Raw genomic sequence first — 19,652 nt, forward strand, 5'->3', positions numbered from 1 at the left:
CGTTTAAGGTTTGAAAATTACCCAAAATAATAACCCATTTTGTACTGTAGTTGCACGACTACGCCACTGGGGGAGTTTCACCCCCAGAAATATAGGACACTTTGACTTAAACCAGTAATGGTAACACAAGGCAACACAGGTTCGATAAGACAAGAGGAGACGTGAATTCCAACACAAAAAGTAGTTATTTTTATTTAGGGCAAGAGCAAGGCAGGAGCTCACAGTGCTTAAGGGGGCATACTACTGGAATGTGTATTATAACCACAGCAACCCATGACTTAGTAGTCCACAGCAAACATTCTGAGTGACACAGCAACCAAGTGCAAGATGCACCACACTAGTATGACTGACCAGCCACCCTTTAAAACTAATGCTCCTGGCCTGCCAGATTAAATGAACTACCTTGGGGAGTACACAACTAAAATGAAACAAAAACAGACAAACAGTACATTAAGACTAAATCAAAAGAAACACAAAATCAAGACAAGACAAGACAGCAGCACGACCTACACTGGGAGCGGCACAGGGTTAAAGGCCATGCTACCTAAAACACAAAAACAATCACATGATGAAAACTGCACAGCTAAGCTTACACATGATTACATCAACCATCTGCTTCCACATGTTCAAGTTAGCATTTTACCACTGCACTTGACAAGATTTAGATGAGCATGGAACATACCTGTAAGCAGGCCCAAGATGGCTACATCAAAGCTAGGCCTTAGCCTGAGGCCCATGTGTGTGGCTACAGTACAGATAAATACAAACAGTCAATACACAAGACAACAAAAAAGAAATAAATGAACATACTGAAAGGACAAAAACACAACATACCCAAAGTGGCCAGTCTGGCACACACACCAAAGCAGCAGGAACTACCATGCTGTTGGCTCAGGGTTTTTAAAAGATGCATCTTGTGCCCATTGGTTAATTGCCCTGTAGCCGCCCCACCTCCTTGTTACTGGAGGTAGCTGGGAAGGGCACAGCGAGGTAGCAGAAAGTGTCACCTGCTACAATCCACCCCCCCATTGCTTGTCGTCGCCCCGACGACAAACTCAAGGCTACCAGGGTGTTCACCATGGAATTTTACAACCATGAATTAAAACTGACTCGAAGGAGTCAGTGTCCCTTAATGGGAGAAATGACAAAGCCAGTGGGCCCAGCCCCTGATGCAGAGGGGACCCAGTGATCTACAACACAATAAAAACATAACACTTGGAGACGGCGATGGACTCGCCGCTATCCGAACTGGAGACCGCTATCCGAACTGGAGACCCGGCGGTGGACCCGCCGCTATCCGAACTGGAGACCCGGCGGTGGACCCGCCGCTATCCGAACTGGAGACCCGGCAGTGGACCCGCCGCTATCCGAACTGGAGACCCGGCGGTGGACCCGCCGCTATCCGAACTGGAGACCCGGCGGTGGACCCGCCGCTATCCGAACTGGAGACCNGGCGGTGGACCTGCCGCTATCCGACCTGGAGACCCGGCGGTGGACCGCCGATATCCGAACTGGAGACCCGGCGGTGGACCCGCCGCTATCCGAGCCTTTCCCATGGCAATTGGTCAGTAGGCCAAGCCAGTACATTAAGTCCATTCCTGACACAACCCACACAAGCAGTTCAAATTAGGAGCGGCTCCCGATCAACCTGTGGGGCGCCAACCACAAGGCCAGTCAAGGAGGGGCACCACATGTCAGCTGACATGACTAATGGAGGAGGTAGGTGTGGGGATAGTTGGCCAGGAAGTTTTCCCAGATTTCCATCTTCTGGTCGGCTGCTGTCTTGTCTTGTAAAGCAAACAACTCAAAAATTACAAATAAAACAATACCTGGAATTCACGTCTACCTGTCTCCTGCCGTCTACGTCAAATGTAGCAGAGTGGACTTTTAAGGTTTGAAAATTACCCAAAATAATAACCTATTTTGTAGTTGCACGACTACGCCACTGGGGGAGTTTCACCCCCAGAAATATAGGACACTTTGACTTAAACCAGTAATGGTAACACAAGGCAACACAGGTTCGATAAGACAAGAGGAGACGTGAATTCCAACACAAAAAGTAGTTATTTTTATTTAGGGCAAGAGCAAGGCAGGAGCTCACAGTGCTTAAGGGGGCATACTACTGGAATGTGTATTATAACCACAGCAACCCATGACTTAGTAGTCCACAGCAAACATTCTGAGTGACACAGCAACCAAGTGCAAGATGCACCACACTAGTATGACTGACCAGCCACCCTTTAAAACTAATGCTCCTGGCCTGCCAGATTAAATGAACTACCTTGGGGAGTACACAACTAAAATGAAACAAAAACAGACAAACAGTACATTAAGACTAAATCAAAAGAAACACAAAATCAAGACAAGACAAGACAGCAGCACGACCTACACTGGGAGCGGCACAGGGTTAAAGGCCATGCTACCTAAAACACAAAAACAATCACATGATGAAAACTGCACAGCTAAGCTTACACATGATTACATCAACCATCTGCTTCCACATGTTCAAGTTAGCATTTTACCACTGCACTTGACAAGATTTAGATGAGCATGGAACATACCTGTAAGCAGGCCCAAGATGGCTACATCAAAGCTAGGCCTTAGCCTGAGGCCCATGTGTGTGGCTACAGTACAGATAAATACAAACAGTCAATACACAAGACAACAAAATAAAGAAATAAATGAACATACTGAAAGGACAAAAACACAACATACCCAAAGTGGCCAGTCTGGCACACACACCAAAGCAGCAGGAACTACCATGCTGTTGGCTCAGGGTTTTTAAAAGATGCATCTTGTGCCCATTGGTTAATTGCCCTGTAGTCGCCCCACCTCCTTGTTACTGGAGGTAGCTGGGAAGGGCACAGCGAGGTAGCAGAAAGTGTCACCTGCTACAGACAGGAAACTGGTGGGAGTATATATGGGGGAGGATTGGGACATGAGGACCCAGTTTTAGACCCTGATGGGGGGCCCCGTGGGTATGCAAGCCCATACCAAGTATGTGAGCGGGTGCCCTAGCATGTTGTGCGGCTGAAAAATGAAACAATTGTACGTTTTATTACTCTTGTATGTTTTATACAATTGTATGCAAGGTTACTCTGTTTATAACCACCTCTGGTATGATGAAATCTAAAATAGACTGAGCCCCTGCCGCGATTTTTTCCCCAAACTTTTATTTGCATCCATCAAATTTAATATGCAGTCAAGTGATCTCCACTCATACAAAACATTTAAGCATTTTATACTGAAGATTAGACACCAAAAATAGTGCATCCTATTAAATGACATGTCACAAGGATAAAAAAAGAATAATATATCAGCAGGGAGATTGAGAAATATACTATAAAATAAGGTAAATATGTAAGACAATAAAATATGGTTAAAAAATCATGATCAAATAAAATGTGCCTATGTCTAGAGGCTATATTGTTAATCTCTGAAATAGCAGAGAGGAGAAAGCGTCCTCTAAAACACTTTGTTTCACAGAAGGGTTGGCTGGTTGGCTGGAAGTCTGGCGAAAGCTAAGAGAAATCTGTTTCCATTGAGGGTGGGAGTCGGGCTGACCTCTGGTGGTTATCCTAGTGTGTGCATGCTGTCTAGTCAAGCTGCCTGTTCTGCAGTGATGATTCAGAGATACCTGTAGGATGGAAATCACCTGTTGAAAGTACCTGATTGTTTGCTTAGAATGAATATGAATATATATGCAATACCAAGCTATAATGTAATTTGAGTGAAGGTATAGTGGTTTGGTTAATATTATTTAAAAATAAAATGTACATTATGTATTAATAAACTTTTTTTAATAAAACAAATGCCTCTGTGTGTGTGTGTGTGTGTGTGTGTGTGTGTGTGTGTGCCAAGAGTGCACACATTGTTAAGAAACAATTGACGGTGAACCATGGCACCACGGTTACATACCGCCATTCAGACATACCACCAGTGACTTTTTATTGCAGGAACCATTTTTCCAGCTTGCAGGAACTGTTTTCAGACCCTACCTGTAAGGGCATTTGGACCGTGACAAAATTAGACACTAAATTATACACTAATCCTGTAATCACTGTAACTCTATCCACTTCCGCTCATATAGCAACATTTTTGCAAATGTCAATTGAGTTAGAACATTGTTCACGCGCCTTTAAGTACTTGCAACAATGTTCAAATGACTCGGAATGGCTCGGAATGACAATCAAAATATTGTCGGAATGGTGGTATGTCGGAATGGCGGTTGCCCCCCGGCACCACAGCCCATGCTAGGCACGTGACTGACTGTAGTTAGCCACCAATGTGCCGGTCCCTTTCTCGGTTCAGGTTGTTAAGTTTGCAAATGAACTGGAAGCCAAACAACCAAACAACCACTGTTTTGAATGTGACTACTGTATTATAAAATGTCATGTGAAACTGGACTATTAGCTGTGTCCAGTTACTGTAGTATGAAGGGCCCCAGGCCTATGGTGGGTGGACAACGCATTCCTGATGCAAAACAAAAAGGTGAGAATGGTAGGGATGCTATGCTGTACTGAGGGGGAGTGCATGATAATGAAAGCGAAAGAAAAGAAGGCCCATTGGGAAACTCCAACTCCCACTGTCATTGTGATACAGCACTCCACAGCACACAAGTGAACACTGCACACTACAAAATTGCATTTATGCCTCACCCGTGCAAGGGGGCAGCCCTCAATGGCGCTCCTGGGGATCAGTGCAGCGGGACGGTACCATGCTCAGGATACCTCAGTCATGGATGAGGATGAGGGAGAGCGCTGGTTGATTACTCCCCCCACCAACCTGGCGGGTCGGGAGTCGAACCGGCAACCTTTGAGCTACAAGTCTGACGCCCTAACCGCTTACCCATAATTCCAGTATAGGGTTGTTTTACAGCAGTTTGTGGCTTTCACTTTGTAGTGTAGGGTACACAAGAAGGCCTAAATTGAGTTTTACTAAGCATTTATACTGTACTCACTTCACTCTCAATAGTTATGGGTGAGCGGTTAGGGCGTCAGACTTGCATCCCAGAGGTTGCCGGTTCGACTCCCGACCCGCCAGGTTGGTGGGGGGAGTAATCAACCAGTGCTCTCCCCCATCCTCCTCCATGACTGAGGTACCCTGAGCATGGTACCGTCCCACCGCACTGCTCCCCATGGGGCGCCACTGAGGGCTGCCCCCTTGCATGGGTGAGGCATAAATGCAATTTCGTTGTGTGCAGTGTGCAGTAATCACTTGTGTGCTGTGGAGTGCTGTGTCACAATGACAATGGGAGTTGGAGTTTCAATCAATTTGGCAAAATTCCAGATCACAAGTTACATTAGGCCATGTGGGAATGTAAAACAAGGCTAGTATTATCCATCTGCCAATTTCAGGGGACCTGGGATGGTTTGGCACAGGGGCAGGTTGACATAGGCTAAACTTATTTTCTGGGCCACTACAGGGCACATTGTCAAAATTCCATCACTGTTTGTCAAGAGTGGTGCTTTGGTGTTCACTGAAAATGATGCAATTTTCCACTACAGTGAACCACAGTGTATTTGTGAGATTTTTTTTGTTTGCATTTTCAAAATTTGTGACTTTGGATTTGCTGTTTTTGACTTAGGTTAGGCCTATGCTTTTGCCAGTTAGTAGACAGCAATGTTTTGACTTATGACAGTAGGTGACAGGTCAGGGTACTGCTGGAAGTCCCCAGAAGAATCTCAAATGGAAATTTGTCATCCGCTTTCTACTAATACAGGTAACATGGGATACACTCTCCATGGTCACTACCTTGATATCGCCATGCCTCTTCCTTTGCCCAGGTGCTAACCTTCTGGCTTCTGGCGATAGTAAGTTCAGTGAGTCATACAATACGTAGTGATGAGTCATAAATGGACATCTTAGAACACATATTCACAAGTTATTAAAGGTATATGTGAGCATCTTTTTGAAAAAGTTTGCATTTTCAAAATTTGTGACTTTGGATTTGTTGTTTTTGACTTAGACCAAGCCTATGCTTTTCCTAGTTATCAATGTTTTGACCGTTTTGGCATTTGACAGGTCAAGGTGCTGCTGGAAGTCCATAGAAGAATCTCAAGGGGGAATTTGCCATCAGCTTTCTGTTTACAAGTGAAACAGATAACATGGGATGCACTCTCCATGGTTACTGCCTTGATGTCACCTGTCGTCTCACCTGTGGCTCCACCTTCGCTTCCCATAACTCAGTATCATAACTCAGATTCCCATAACTGAGTCTCAGTGAGATTTATTGCCCACTCATTGTGACCGAAGTCCGTCACACCAACTCACTACTGCCACTCTGCTATTTGTGCCATATTGTAAAAATGTTGCATTTTGGTGAATTTTGTATTCATTTTACAGTACTAGTTTATAAGTACATTTGATTATGTTTTGTTTGCTACCATAGACTTGCATTGCTACGCTCAATTTGGCTATACTAGGCAATGCAAACACATAGACGAAAAATCCTCCTATGTATTATCATATTTTACTGGGACTTAGCAATTTCTTGAAGTGAGGTGAACTGTTCCTTTTAGTATTGAGATGAAACTCATTTTCTATGTAATGCTGGACTGATTTGAGGGATGATGGCAATGCCTTTTTGACATTCCTTCACAAATAGGAGAGCCAGGTGGTTGTTCGCCAACGTGCTAGACACCACCCAGTGGACGACAAGTGGAACAACCAGGTTTGTCCATTATCTGTTATAACTTTGTTACCAAATTGGTAAGGACCATGTCTTAATTGGTTAGCTAAGACTCCTCTTCCTTTGCCCAGGTGGCTTCTGGCGATAGTAAGTTCAGTGAGTCATACAATACGCAGTGATGAGTCATAAATGGACATCTTAGAACACATATTCATAAGTTATTAAAGGTATTTGTGAGCATCTTTTTGAAAAAGTTTGAATTTTCAAAATTTGTGACTTTGGATTTGTTGTTTTTGACTTAGATCAAGCCTATGCTTTTCCTAGTTAGTAGACATCAATGTTTTGACAGTTTTGGCATTTGACAGGTCAAGGTGCTGCTGGAAGTCCATAGAAGAATCTCAAGGGGGAATTTGCCATCAGCTTTCTGTTTACAAGTGAAACAGATAACATGGGATGCACTCTCCATGGTTACTGCCTTGATGTCAGATGTCGTCTCACCTGTGGCTCCACCTTCGCTTAGGTGCATACCTATAAATGAGCAGATACCTGCTTCCTAATTCATGCCATTCAGGTAAACACACCTGACAGCAGGACTTCTGCGCTCTGCCACGGAGGACCTGCAGTAGCTTCCTACTGAAGACGGGCATTTTCAGATTTAAGGTATGCATTGCAACATGTATTGCAATGTATTGCAATTATTTTGCTTAATTGTCTTTTAACCCCCCCCCCCCCAATGTATGTGTTTTTAAATGCTTTTATGCATGTGCAAATGTGTGTGTGAGAGAAAGAGGTGTATTACGTACAACCACTGCAAAACAACCACCCATACCTGTACTTTGACAAATAAAGGCTATTACTGCTACCCCTATAGCCTTTTAGGTCAAGCTGGTTTGTGTTTGCTAGGTCTATTGAGGATGGGCATGTTTAATGGGAGAGAAGATTGCTCTTGTGACTTAAGAGCATTGCTTGAGTGAGCTCTGAGTTGGATCAGATAAGAGATGATGACAGGGATGACAAGTTAACATACCACTGCAAATATGTGTGGTTACTTCAGCGCCTGAAATCAAGATGCTTCAACATGCATACCATATACAGATTAAAGCAGGGGAGGGGAACCTATGTCTCGAGGGCCGTTTGTGGCCCTTGTGGCCGTTTTATCCGGCCCCTGGTATAGTTTTAATGTTACGCAGCTTCACATGAAATGTGACATATTTCGTAGAGGAATCTTAGAATATACATATACATTTGCAATACAATCAAGTTATATTTATAGGATATAGAGAAGGTGGGATCTGTTTTAAAGGTGGTTGCCTTCAATATAGGCCCAAAGTGCAGGGCCGAGGGGAAATCCTGGTTTGTGTTCATAGTACGGCCCTCGGATGAATTTGAAATGGCCCCTTGAATGAAAAAAGTTTCCTCATGGATTAAACAAACAAAACTTGTTGTATAACTGGTAAAATTTTCTCCAATATTTTCACCTACAGGACAGGTATAGCCCGTGAAACCAAAGGCACCACCATGGAAAAGGTTTGTCCTCTTAATATCCTCTCAAGTCAACCAATGAATTATCAATTCTAACAAGCCTATTGCTAATACTGTGCAATAAGTTTGATTAGGGCTACATTGATCGCCATGCAGTAGCAGTCAGCTGTCAATGAATTTGTACTGTATCTCAAAATGGCTTGCAGTAATGTAAATTTTTAATGTTTAAAAATACATCTGTACGTAGATTTTCACATTAACAAATAAATTCCAACAACACAAGACTATTCATTCAAGCCTGTTTTTATAGCCATTAAAATGATTGATAACGCACTTCCCATAACTCAGTATCATAACTCAGATTCCCATAACTGAGCCTCAGTGAGATTTATTGCCCACTCATTGTGACCAAAGTCCGTCACAACAACTGACTACTGCCACTCTACTATTTTTGCCATACTGTATTATAAACCATTCACTTTTAATATTAAAACATTCATATTAAATACTATTAAAACCTTTTAATATTCAAAACCTTCAACCGCTTTAAAAAATAATTCTAAAGCATTAAAGGTACAGTCCAACCTTTTTTGATTTTCACATTTGCAGAATTTCCAACCATTATTCATGAATGTGCATATCATTTTCTTTTCAGTGTTTTCAGTACTTAGATTTATTTGGTATCAGATTTATTAGCATAGCTTAGAATAGTCACTGGAAGTAAATGGAAGCATTAGCAACAAGTGATCACAGGATGGGATTAAATAGCTTTTTTGCATTCTGGTGAATTTTGCATTCATTTTTCAGTACTAGTTTATAAGTACATTTGATGATGTTTTGTTTGCTCCCATAGACTTGCATTGCTACGCTCAATTTGGCTATACTAGGCAATGCGAACACATTGACGAAAAATCCTCCTATGCATTATCATATTTTACTGGGACTTAGCAATTTCTTGAAGTGAGGTGGGCTGTTCCTTTCAGTATTGAGGTGAAACTCATTTGCTGGACTGATTTGAGGGATGATGGCAATGCCTTTTTGACATTCCTTCACAAATAGGAGAGCGAGGTTGTTGTTCGCCAACGTGCTGGACACCACCCAGTGGACGACAAGTGGAACAACCAGGTTTGTCCATTATCTGTTATAACTTTGTTACCAAATTGGTAAGGACCATGTCTTAATTGGTTACCTAAGACTCCTTGCATTATTATAGCAATGGTGTTATTATGTAGTTGAGTGTTTTCAGCTAAGAGTGAATAGGCCCCTCGACGGGCCCATCTGCAGTAAGAGGCTACTGTGTCAGGTTGCAAATAATATGTTCGTGTATATGCTGTGTTTTTGTTGATACACTTTGTGGTTAAGAAATGAATGTATCGTGAAAATGTGTATTTCCCTGCAAAGACAGAGAGGACAAATTTACTGTGACCGCCTACGAGGCCAATGATAACTACGAGAGTTTGTCTTTGGACCATGGTGTCCCATGTTGATACAAGGAAGATGTGGGTGGGATGGGTGGGGGATAACTGGTCCCTTCCATTATCAAAACGGTAGGGCACTGGGTTACTACACCAGCGGCCCGGGTTCAATTCCGACACAAGTCATTTGGCGATCCTTCCCTGTCTCTCTTCCACTGTCCTGTCAAAAATAAAGGCAATATATATACAGTATAATAATATATAAAATCTCTGTCCTCTATTTGTGCTTGTGGCCTCACGCTTTGCTAACTCCCCACCTCCCTGCTATCAGCCTAGGCACAACTTTTGGGGGACTTCTCCCCTTTCAAGCTCCCGATAGCAAATGAGAAAATGACCTCCAAATTGCATTTTCGCAAGATACTAAATTACACTTCTATTGTCAGTGTCTTCTTGTGATGTTTGAGGGATCACTAGTAATTTTAGCCTGCTTCTCTCGACCAACCCCTTCTCCACCTGACAAAATTGGGTCAAGATGTAGAGCAGGGGTGTCAAATTAATTTCAGTCCAGGGGCCACATACAGCCAGTTTTGTCAGGTGGGCTGGACCAGTCACTCAATTGTGAAATGTTGCAAATTTCTTTCTGCTTCATATCGGACTCACATTGCTAGTCAATCATCTGGAGGTGGATGTCAGCAGGCATATCAGGGGCATGAACTGTAAATGCAAAGATGGGCACACAAAAAAAGGCAAATTCTTTCCCAAGTATTGAAAACCTGAAATCTCAGACACTTGCAGCACCTTTGTAATGGGCCAGAGATGTATCTCGTTTTGACATTCTTAGTTTTTTCCCCCTTACTACAAGTCTGGGGCAGGGTTAATTCATCTAATTCATCCAGGACCCCAGGCCTAATGTTTGGCACCCCTGATGTAGAGAGTCATTAAGATCACACCTCACTAGAGACCGATGACTGCTTCTGATGGTGGTGAGCTGTTGAGGTGGTTTCTGGTAGGACTGTATCTAGAGACACAGTGGTTACAGCCTTGAGACAGTTCCTGTACCTTAAAATATAGAGCTTCAAGTCTAATGTATTTATCCACATCTTTTATGTTTACCCAGGTGGACTCTCCTAAAGACAATTCTACATTCCATGCCATTTTAATTGTCCTGGCAATAATAGCCATGTACAACTTTGGTAAGTCAAACAATTTAGTTTGCATTTAGTTTAGATGTCTAAGCTGAAGATTCCTTTCCAACCCCCATGTCCAGTTGTTGTTGTTACCTCCGCCAAGGAGGTAATGTTATTTTTATTGTTTTGGGTTGCGTTGGTTTTGTCTGTCTGTTTGTCTTTTTGTCTGTCTGTCAACTCAAAAACTTGCAAACGGATTTGGCTGAAACTTTGTAGAGTTGTTAGTAATGACCCAAGGAATAAGTGATTAAATTCTGGTGGTGATCCAGAGCACAAACCGGAACCAGGACCTTTTTAAAGATTCTTCACCATTGCTGGCCTATACATCTAGATGCCCCTAATGACCAGAAATTGAATTATGGGAAGGCAGAAAGACTTAAGCACTATTCTGACGGGACTATGTATGGACATGGGGTAATGTGATTTTTATCTCAGGACGTCGGTAAAAGAAATGGACGATTCTGACTGGATTGAAATATCTCAGTAAACGGACAGAAAGTAGGAGGGGTTACTCATCACGCACCTGTGACTGCCCTTGTCACCACGCGCGTGCCAAATCCACAATATAGGCCTATTGTTGATTTTTGAGCACGTTATTGCGTATCCATGGAGGCTTTTGGTCCCGTGGAACAATTCTGATAATTGCCTGTTGGTTTACTAACCCATCAAAATCCAATCATTTGGAGAGCGCGTTTGAACATGCTGTCTGATTTTGACAGCGATCACAGCTTGGAACAACCCCCTAAAAATAAAATAAAAGTTTAGGCCTACTGCAAGGCTGTAATGTTTGCAAATCTGGAGAGATTGGATAGCCTATATTGTGCGTTTTGTGCACTTAACCAGACATCTTTACATAGCATCGCATTCGGATGGGATTAGTTATTACCGAGGGTAATTCATCCGGACCATTTTACAGGAGGTAAAACTTGCGGTGAAGTTTACCCGACATACTCTGCTATCTTTACTGACGCGTTCGGACGGGACTACATTTCCCGGTTATTGTTACTTTACCCCAGGTCCTCCCATTAAACTAGTTCCGTCGGAATAGGGCTCTAGGTAGTAAAATAATAGTCAAATGTTCTATCAAGCAGCTTCCTCGGCGGAGGTCTGCGCTCTCTGAGTGCTTGTTGTTGTTGTTGTTCCTCTTCTTCTCATTATTATTATTGTTACTATTGTTGCAGTTGGTTCCTTAAACCTCAGATCTGGCCCTTCTGGAGGTACTCTGAATATCAGCACAGTGAGTCCGGTCCTGAAAGTCACCAGCGACCGCACCTTCGCCATCCGCATGTCGATGGACCAGCGCTACCCGTCACATCCTGCGCGCTTTGACGACGTCCCCCAGGCCCTGAGTGCAGAGTGTCCGTCCAGCGGCAGGCACAGCTGGCTGGTGGAGGTTCAGGGACACTGGGACATAGGAGTGGCCTACAAGAACATCAGCAGGAAGGGAAGCCACGGCGTGAGACTTGGGACCAACAGGGAATCCTGGAGCATCCGACACGAAAAGTCAACGGGACGCCTGGTTGCCTTGCATGACAACATCCGGACAAAGATCAAAAGAACCATAGAGAGTGATATGATACAGAGAATAGTCATTGCTGTTGATTTTGATTTGGGTGTCATCACTTTTGCTAAGAGAGGACAGAAGCTGCAGAATCTTTATGCCTTCAAGGCTACCCTCAGTCAGCCTGTCTGTCTAGGTATTGGCCTGTACAGTGTGGATCCCCAAAGCACTGTCACTATTGTGTAGTGTAGGGCTGGACTGTAGAGTAGATGCTTATCTATGCGTATGAGCCTCTCCTCAAACCAAGTTTTCTTCCACACAATTTTACTGTAGACCTAAATGATACAGCAAAATATGATAGCCGTCACGATCAGTGTTGGGCAAGTTACTCAAAACTGTAGTACATTACTGATTACATGTTGCTGTCTTTTCAAAGTAATCCCTTGCATAACAATATTACTACATTTAAAATGTTACACTTTTACACTACTTTTGCATTACTTTAGTTGCTTTCGCCAAAATAACTGTAGGCCTAAATATGGATCTAGCGATTTACAATGTAAATCAAGCTCATGAGTAACGACTTTTTCAGCTCCTGTCCAAGAGGTGTTTTGGTAGTATTCTGACTAAAACTACAAGGTTCAGCATTAGCGTATTTCTGACCCACCACAGTGAACACCATTACTGTGTTACAGCAAAAAGTAGGCCTAATGCATTACAGTAATACATTACTTTCATAAGGCTACGTTACTCCCAACACTGGTCACGATACATGTGATAAGGTCAAGGCCTCCAATAGCAGCAACACAATATTATGGTTCTGATGCCATACTTCATTTTTATAGGTTTTTTTTTCTTTAAAGACTTTTTGCTGAGTATGCAAACATACTGTTTGTGTGCAATACCAAGTTTGCCTTACTTTGCAGTTGTATTTTTATTTATGTGTTGTAAATAAATTGTAAATACAAAAAATGCCAATGAAATCATGAGTGACTGTGTGCCTATTCATAACATTTTCTTTGTTTTTATCTTGGTGTGTTGAGTACTCAGCAGAACTGCACTGGGGCAAAAAAGGCACATGCTGTCTCCAGTGTCCAGTTGATAATGTAGGCTACGCAGATCCACGGCCCTAACTGCTAGGTGCGAAACTGAAAGTGTTCTGCAACCTTTCAGGATGTGGTGACCCGAAGCCCTATGGTTAAGAATCCTTGCACTAGACAGTGGCATATTATTTGCAGATAATAATTAATTGTAATAGGGTGAACATTGGTAAAGTGGGACAACTGGTAAAGTGGGACAGTTAACATTTATCATCAATATCTTCACGTTGCTTTACTGTAGCCAATTAAATCTTTTGGATACATTTTCTCTAGCATGTAATGTTTAAAATATAATATTAAGTGCGGTTGTGATGTCTTCCTGGGGGGTGTGATAACATGTCATTCAAAGGCTGAACCAAAAAAAAAACTATGATTTTGAAAATGACATAGCAATCTGAGGTCAATAATGTTAAGGGCCTAGCACTTTAAATATTGATGTTAGGCCTCAGCAACTGTTTTCATATGAAATGTGACTTCATTAAGAATCATCTTGTTAAAAATTCATTAATTTTTTGAATACAATATTTTAATAATGGGCACATTTCCCACTGTCCCACTTTGGTAAAGTGGGACAGGGCACATTTTTTATGGTGAAACAGCAAATAGTGTATTATTTTTTTTAACTAGAAATGCACTCAGAGAGCGCAGACCTCCGCCAAGGAAGTTCAGTTCCTTTTTAGACACAATTAGGCTATATGTGTCATGATGTGGTGTCATCCATGTAGATGTAGACCTGTTCAGAAAATTGAACCGTGAAGTTGTAACCAAATTATATCTGTCTCCATTATAATTAGGCCTAGGTCTACAGTACCATGTTCCTCTGGTTAGCTGTGGCCTGTTTAGTTCACCTGTGATTGTGGTAGGCCTATTGGCAAAGTGATTGAGATTTGCAAATGCTTATTGAAGCTCACAGGTTGCTATTTGACAAATGTTTAACATTTACAAAAGAAATATGATAGACAGCATGCCTTTCATACATTTTAAAATCTCAAATCCAGAGAAAACATGGTTGTCAAGTGTACTACATCCCTCAGATCCGCATTTCACAGAGGCTAATAACTTAATAATAGTCCAACTATTTATACAATTCTTGTTGTAGCCTAGTTTATTTGCATGTTTCACGGATAAGTTGTGGCTCGTTGAGGGCGGCGCCGAGTTCACTGACGCCACTGTCATTGCAACAGAATTGTTGGAGATCAGGCTGGTCATTCCATAACCGCAAGCGTTGTCAATATGATTTTCTAGTCATTACATACAATTTAATTTGCCTGTTAACAGATGACTTGCATGGATCCATTAATTCATCCCATGTTTGTTCACCAACTAGGCCTAGTTGAAAACTTAATTTGGAGCTTGAAAGACGTGACCCCTTTCCTTTGTTGCTAACGTCTGCAAACGCAGACGCAGCGCAGAGCTCAGAGAGCTGGCAGTGACAATGTTGCCGGTAATTTCGCCATATTTTTTTTTTGCGTCAGATGATGGAGTAGGCTACATGGATCAATCAGTGGATGAGCTGTAGACCTATTGAATTACAATATATATACAGAGGCCTATATATTTTAACAGGGTCATGTTTTTTTTAGACATTAAAATTGGGATAGAATGAGGTAGGATTTGGAAAGCTATTGCGGGGAGCGGTGTGTCTGATGCTTTTGCTTGGACTTCACGTTTCACAGAGGCTATAATAACTTTGAACAGTCCAACTACACTCTGTTGTGTGCTGGCCGTATGGCCGTAATTGATAGTAATCGGAGTACTTGAATAATTATGACAGACGACACACCTAGGCCTACATTTCAAATGAAGAAACTGGTTTAACATCATTTCTGCCCTTGTGTTTGGGATTCTTTTTTGCTGCGCAATCAACGCACTGAAAATAAGCACATGAATGTAAAATCACAACATCAATGCATTGAAAGTTTGTCTGGTTAATCCCAATCTGTGGTGCATACCGTAGCCTATTTATGTTTTACCCTCACCCGTGCGTAAATATGGACCTTTTCTGGCCACTTGCACAATGTTCCACAACATTCCACGGTCACATGTGTGGGATTGTAGTGATTGTAGGCAATGATAATTCTATGACGATATGAAGAGTTCAGATGCAAAACCCCCTAAGTGCCTTTTCAGAAAATAATCTTAATTCATTTTTATTTAATACAAAGCTATCAAAATTGCATATTTTTCCATTTTATTTATGTAATATAACTATTTATATGTATTATCAAGTACATAAATGTAAACCAAACCAACAACGGGGTTCTCTAAAAATATAGAAGTGCAAGTCTTCAGAAATGGAGTTAGGGTTTTTTGCATCTGAACTCTTCATGTAGTGTAACATTTAATAGGGTCATGGTCACGCAGTTTCTTCTTTTTTTCAACCAAATATTCTCCATTGCCTTTCGACTATGATACTCTTTTCTTTGGCATTCGGTAGTTTGAAATGGGTTTTCTTTTGATATGACAAACGCGTAAATAATAAAAGTTTAAAATCAAAATACACTCCTCCCAATTAAAATTTGCCCCGGGTTTGTAATGGGGAAAACCGAGAAAACTTTGCTGTGATAGTGTTGAAGTTCAAGCCCTGTTGATGTTAATTTACGACCTGGTATGCCGCAAATAGTTTATGCTGTTTAATGAGTGAAAACGTAGAGCACTGAAATAAGCCAAGACACAATCCTGTTTTGAAACAAACGGTGGCACTGGCACTCAGTCATGGGCATATGTACAGAAACAGAAGAAACAAGTGTTTTATCTGATCAGCGAGGGCCCGGAGTAAAGGAAAAACAGGTCCCTGTTGAGGGAGCCAATGTAACATCAGCTCCCCCCCACAAAAATGTACAAACATAAGTGTATCAAAAGCCCAGGAATTGCTACAGCTTTACGTGTACAATATCACGTCTTTAGTTAACCAGGTTACATTTAATGAAAGAAATGCCTTGTCAGTGTCTCCAAGAAAACCCAAACACATCTGAAAGGTCCCTCGGCCAAAAAATGCTCACACAATAAAAGAGAAGACAACGTTTTCCACTGTAGCTTGTAATTCATATCGATATCACAGACAACTGAAGTCAGTTCATGAATCATGAAATAAAGTCATCATCATAACTGCATTGTTGCAGGCAACCACACGATTCTACACTGTAAAATACACTTGCCTTTCTAACATCTGCTTCAGTAACTAGACCCGCTCCCCCCTCCCCTCCCAATATAATACATCCAATGACTTAACTCCCTCCTCTAGGCTGGGTCCACCAGACACCGGGGTGGCACTGGCTGGGGCTCCCAAGCAGCATGAGGGCTCAACAGCCCCACAGAGGGCAGGGAATGGGTTTGAAGTGGTGGGCTACAGGGGTGAGGAGGTGTGAGTGTGTGTGTGTGTCTCTCTCTCGAGTACTGTGGGAGCTATCACACTAACTACGGTTTTCAAGAAGAGCTTGGACAGGTGTATAAAGTGAGAACATGAATAATGCCAGACAGTATGGAGTAAAAGGGGGAGGAGAGACAAAGTCGAGGGGGGGGAAAAATCATTCATAATTCAGTTCAGCATGTTTAAAGTAACAATAACAATAATAATAAAAATACTAAAATAATAATAAAAGTCATAAAGGCAAAGGAATATGATGTAAAGAAAAGAATGTCATGATATCAGGTATGGGGAAGGGGAGGCAGGGGACCCTTTTGAACGAGATAAGCTTGGTCATCATCATCACCATTATCATCATCATCATCATCATCATCAATACTCCGAGCCGGAGGAACTGTCTGAGTGTTTGGAGGCCAAGATGACGTCATCCAAAATGGCTTCCCCGTCAGAGCTCTCGTATTCGCCTTGCGTCATGCTGTCGCCGCCGTCCATCTCCAGGCCGCCGGCCTCCATCTTTACATCGAAGGACTGCGATAGGAAGTGCTGGGATGTCATCTCGCCCCCGTCCTCCAGGTCTTCCTCCTCCATCATGTAGGCTCCGTCCGAGACCAGGGTCTCCTCCTCCTCCTCCTCTTCCTCCCCGTCGTCGTCCTCCTCCCCGAGAAGCGGGTCTTCCGGCTGGGTGGGCACGAGGTAGGCCTGCCCCTTCTTGGGGATCACAGAGTGCTGCGAGAGCAGCCGGTGGAATAGGCTCTCCGGCAGGAAGCCCTGGAGGCACAGGAGGAGGAGGTGAGAACACATGCTGGAAAACCAGGCTATGGCTGAACACAAGGCCTTAAAAAGGTGCACTGTGTAGGATGGTGGCCAGAATAGGTTTTGCAGCTATGCTGCTCATTGAAACTGTGCTGCCTATTGCCTATCTTTCCATGAATATACAGAAAATAATTAACTAAATATTTACTAGTATGAGCAAAGCATAGTAAGTTTTGCAGCCAAAAATGGCTATTTCTGGAAATTCAAAATGGCGGACATCGAGAATATCCACCTTTTCATGTATGAAAAGTACAAATTTCCAAATCATATGAATACTTAGAATTTGATAGTGGTGGTACATTTTTGTGGAAAAGGTAACATGTGAACGGGCAGCATGAATTCTCGGAATAAACGACTAAAAACAGTGCACCATGCACCTTCAAAGCTGGACAATATACAGAGCAAAACACAAACAACTAATCCCTTCTTTTTTCTGTGCAGCTGTTCTACAAGTAGAACGTTTTTTTTCCAGACTAACAACCAATTTCCCCTAAATAAACACATTGCGTACTAATAAATGAATGAGGACTTACAGAGCTGCGAACGGCTTCAGACCATTCTGGAGCGACAGCGTGGTCTGGGTTCTCTTCCAGATGCTCCCTCAGGTGTTGAAGTGCTGGCCCATAAATGCCAGTGTACTGTAGAACAAGAAAGGAAACCACGCAAAACCTCAGATACATGTACCAGGTCATACTTGTATAACACACACTCAGACACGAAAAGAGTGGCCCTGTACTATAATGTAAAAAACAAACAAACAAAAAAAGACATGTGGAATTCTTCAGATACTTGTACCCAGTGAAATGTATGAAACATCACACAGATAACTGCTGTTTAGAAAACTCTCGCTCACCTTCTTTCCTGTCTTCATGTTAATTACTTTCACCCGCTCACTGCCAGTGAATTCGCCTGCTTTCTCAGTCCTCCTCCTCCTCCGCTTTCGTTTGGTCCTGTTCACCAACAACTAGGAAATAATGACGACAGTATGAAAAACACTGCAAGTATTTGGAAAGGTGGTAAAAATGATGGCCACGAAATCTAAAGCCATACCAATAAGTTCAACAATGACCCCCAGCTGCAAGAAGCATTAACTTCTCAAACTAACAAAGCAGCCTTGACTTAACATGTAAATACTGTATTTTTCACAAGTCATGCCTTAAATTTAAATCATCAAATTTCTTCTTTCTCCAAACACTTTATATACAAAGGGATCAGGATTTCAGGTAGCCTAATTCAAGCTCGCCATTCCAGAGTGGTCCTACGGTGGACATTCTAGAGTGGACATTCTTATAATGAGCGTTCCAGAGTGGACATTCTAGAGTGGACATTCTTATAGTGAGCGTTCCACAGAAGTCCGGGTAAAACCCCCACCTCCAGCATGTCTCCCTCCACCTCGTAGTCTGGGTTCTCCTTCAGCCAGTTGGGCAGGTCCCGTCTGCGTGGGGCCCTCTCTCCTGCGCTCATCACATCCACAGACGCTCCTTCCGTCTCTAGTAGCTGCACACACAGAGGGAGGGAGGAGAGCAGAGGGGACGTTTGGTAAACATACACAAAAAAATGTGTACACACACACAAACGTCTGTGCATACTACCCCTTCCAAAATCACAGTTGGATTATCTACCTGCAACCATACATTTAATGTACATGCAAAACTGCTGCCTGGTCTTTAGCCTTAAGTAAAAGAAAGGTGATAGTCAAAAGAGCATCTCCAGCTGACATGTTGTCCAATTTGTGGAGCCCTTACCTCATGGTCTTTTCGCTTTTTGCGGTAACTTCCTTCTCCATTGGAAATTAGGGCTTGTTTTGAAAAGGTCAACTTCAACCCTTCCTCCTGCAGACAGCAAAGCAACACATGGCAAAAGGGTTAGAAAATAAGCCAATGAGGGCGCAGCCCCATAACGGCTCATTCACACTGCAAGCTTGGGGCGTAGGCAAATGTATCCATGCTCAGTCCGAAAGGGTTAGAAAACATCAAAATAGATTATTCCTTTCACACCAAAGTGGGGTATCAGAACGCTGCAAGGACTGGTTGCAAGCGGGAGCCCGGACAAGTGCGTATTGCAACTTGAAAAACTCGAGTCCATTTTCTGCACAGGCGTAAGTGTGCTGTAATTTTAATGTCACTGGCCAATTTGGCAGGTAGCCAAATCAGCCA

General features: G+C 42.6%; 3 protein-coding genes across 4 annotated transcripts in view; 2 read left to right on the forward strand and 1 right to left on the reverse strand.

Annotated features, from left to right (window-relative positions):
• The window catches only part of LOC134465953 (E3 ubiquitin-protein ligase TRIM7-like), an 8,781-nt gene extending 5,033 nt beyond the window's left edge, over positions 1-3,748 (forward strand). Inside the window, exon 7 of the mRNA XM_063219852.1 lies at positions 2,902-3,748. The gene's annotated coding sequence lies outside the window, so the exon portion shown is untranslated. The remainder of the gene's footprint in view (positions 1-2,901) is intronic.
• Positions 1,228-12,980, forward strand: LOC134465954 (E3 ubiquitin-protein ligase TRIM15-like). The gene is made up of 5 exons (XM_063219853.1): positions 1,228-1,568; positions 8,116-8,158; positions 9,173-9,238; positions 10,646-10,721; positions 11,897-12,980. Exons 1-5 carry the CDS (start codon positions 1,228-1,230, stop codon positions 12,460-12,462), a joined length of 1,092 nt encoding a protein of 363 aa, XP_063075923.1. The 3' UTR covers positions 12,463-12,980.
• Positions 12,981-16,335: 3,355 nt separating this feature from the next.
• Positions 16,336-19,652, reverse strand: part of chd8 (chromodomain helicase DNA binding protein 8) — a 42,783-nt gene continuing 39,466 nt past the window's right edge. For both annotated transcript variants that reach the window (XM_063218499.1, XM_063218500.1), the window contains 5 exons: positions 19,242-19,328; positions 18,868-18,993; positions 18,350-18,460; positions 18,030-18,134; positions 16,336-17,451 (listed from right to left, as the gene is read on the reverse strand). In XM_063218499.1, the coding sequence (XP_063074569.1) occupies positions 17,056-17,451; positions 18,030-18,134; positions 18,350-18,460; positions 18,868-18,993; positions 19,242-19,328 (825 nt within the window). In that variant the 3' untranslated portion in view covers positions 16,336-17,055. The remainder of the gene's footprint in view (positions 17,452-18,029; positions 18,135-18,349; positions 18,461-18,867; positions 18,994-19,241; positions 19,329-19,652) is intronic.

The sequence above is a fragment of the Engraulis encrasicolus genome, chromosome 16 (genome assembly GCF_034702125.1).
Source record: "Engraulis encrasicolus isolate BLACKSEA-1 chromosome 16, IST_EnEncr_1.0, whole genome shotgun sequence".
NCBI classification, from domain to species: Eukaryota; Metazoa; Chordata; class Actinopteri; order Clupeiformes; family Engraulidae; genus Engraulis; species Engraulis encrasicolus.